Source organism: Aplysia californica, unplaced genomic scaffold (assembly GCF_000002075.1).
Source record: "Aplysia californica isolate F4 #8 unplaced genomic scaffold, AplCal3.0 scaffold00751, whole genome shotgun sequence".
Lineage (NCBI taxonomy): Eukaryota > Metazoa > Mollusca > Gastropoda > Aplysiida > Aplysiidae > Aplysia > Aplysia californica.
Window position 1 is genome coordinate 241430 of NW_004798021.1, and position 2300 is coordinate 243729.

Consider the following 2300-nt stretch of genomic DNA (forward strand, 5'->3'; position numbering starts at 1 on the left):
AATATATGAAGTAAGGAACACAATATATGAAGTAAGGAACACAATATATGAAGTAAGGAACACAATATATGAAGTAAGGAACACAATATGTGACGTAAGGAACACAATATTACACAATGAATGACGTTAGGAACACAATATATGAAGTAAGGAACACAATATTATAATATGACGTAAGGAACACAATATAATGACGTCAGGAACACAATATAACGACGTAAGACAAACAATATACATTCTGTTTTTCCTTAGGTGACTGCACTGAAATATCTCTGCGCCTGAAACGACGACGGAAGCTGCCTCGACTGCTCCTTATAGCCGGCAACATGTCGCCAGACACCAACACCACGGCCTCCTCCATTCTGTCTCCCATTCTGAGCCGCGAGGCTCGCACGGCCATCGTTATGGTGAACTTTGGCGTCCTGAGCGCGGCTGTCGGACTGTTCGGCATCGCCACCAACATCATCAACATCGTTGTGTTCACCAAACAAGGGTTCTCGGACACGGTCAACATCAGCCTCTTGAGTCTGGCCATCTCCGATCTGGGAGCCCTTCTCCCCTTGCCCTGGATGGCCGTCATCGTGAACCCGTGGTTCGTTCAGGCGGACCTGCCTTTCATCCCTGACGAGATGATCACGCTGACGGGAGGCTTCCCCCACATGTGCTTCGCCCGCATCACAGGCTGGATCACAGCCTTTGTGGCCTTCGAGCGCTGTATGTGCGTGTCTCTCCCTCTAAAAGTGAAGAGTATCATCACCCGGAAGGTGGTCATCGGCGTTAACGTCACAATCTTCATCATGGTTTTCCTCAGCATGGTGCCCATGTACAGCACCTCCTACTTCGGCCGGAAGTTTTACCCGGACAAGAACAGAACGATGGTGGGCATCCTCTACACAGGCAACAAGGAGGAGGTCCAAGCGGTCTCTCTCTTCATCACAGACTTCGCCGGTCCTATGTCCGCCTTCACCGTCGTCCTGGTGAGCACTGTGGTCATCAGGGTCAAGCTAGTGCAGAAAGCCAAGTGGAGACAGACGGCTTCCGGTGCGGCCGTATCCAAAGCTGAGATACCTACAAAAGACAAGAAGGTGGTTGTCATGGTAACCACCATCTCGGTGATCTTCATCGTCTGCTTCACCCCGGTACCCTTGCTCATGACAGCCAGGTCTATCGAGCCGGAGCTGAACATCATCGGGCGTTACGCCAACATCAACTGGGTCCTCTTCTCCTCCGCCTTCCTCATCGAGAGCCTCAACTCTGGCGTGAACATCCTGGTCTACTACAGGATGAGCTCCAGGTACAAGGACACATTCAGGAAGATCTTCAAACTGAAGACACTTACAAAGTAGATTTTTGCGCGTTCATATGACCTGATGAAGTTACGAGCGCCGTAAAACTCTTATTAAAACAAAACACTTACAAGGTAGATTGATTTTTGCTTTATTGACTCAGAAAGAGTTGTGTGGGAACGATTAACTTCACTGTCTACAGAAACAAATTGGACAAGAAATACAAGGTTAATAATAAGGTTGCAGTTCATTCAAAACCATTCAAAATTTCAGGCTGAGCGCAATTCAAGCAAACAGCAAGACTTTGAACAGTCATTACTCACTTCTATGTCTTCAGGAAGTAAGGAACAATGTTAAGTGTTTTATATCTATAATATCTATCTATCTATCTATCTATCTATCTATCTATTTATCTATCTATCTATCTATCTATCTATCTATCTATCTATCTATCTATCTATCTATAATTAACATACATTTTCTGTAAGTGTCATGTTGACTCAACAATTGCACTTTTAATTTCTATATTTTTTACAGCACTTCTAGCGTGTTTATATACACCCAAATTTTCCATTGAGCCTAACACATTTACCAACTTCACAATGTCACCTTGACTTCTTCATTTTCCATTTATAGCTGTGTTCACACGGGAGTGGGCGCTGTAGAAATGATCTTCATTCATTTTCCATCTATACATTCATTTATTTTTGTCCAGTACTTCAAATGTTGCTTTTATCAAAGTGCCGATCCCCCCTTCAGCGACAAATTGCAAATCCATATCCAACACAACTTCTCACTTCGCAAGTTGTATTGTCTACGAGAGCCCTTCAGACTTCACGGACTGTGGAGATGAGGGGGAAATCTCCCGTGCGACAGTCCGACGTTTGTGTGCGGGCATGAGTGTAGAAAACAAGCGTCCCACGGCGGCACAGATGTTCTTTAGTTTTAGTAAGGTTTTACGCCGCTCGCAACTGCTGAAGGTCTTAATATGAGCGCCAAGGGGTGGATTTCAAC

General features: G+C 45.1%; 1 protein-coding gene across 1 annotated transcript; it reads left to right on the forward strand.

The window, feature by feature from the left end:
• The first annotated feature begins 257 nt into the window (after positions 1-257).
• LOC101846166 lies at positions 258-1346 on the forward strand. The gene has a single exon (XM_005109154.2). It carries the CDS (start codon positions 327-329, stop codon positions 1344-1346), a length of 1020 nt encoding a protein of 339 aa, XP_005109211.2. The 5' UTR covers positions 258-326.
• The last annotated feature ends 954 nt before the right edge of the window (positions 1347-2300 follow it).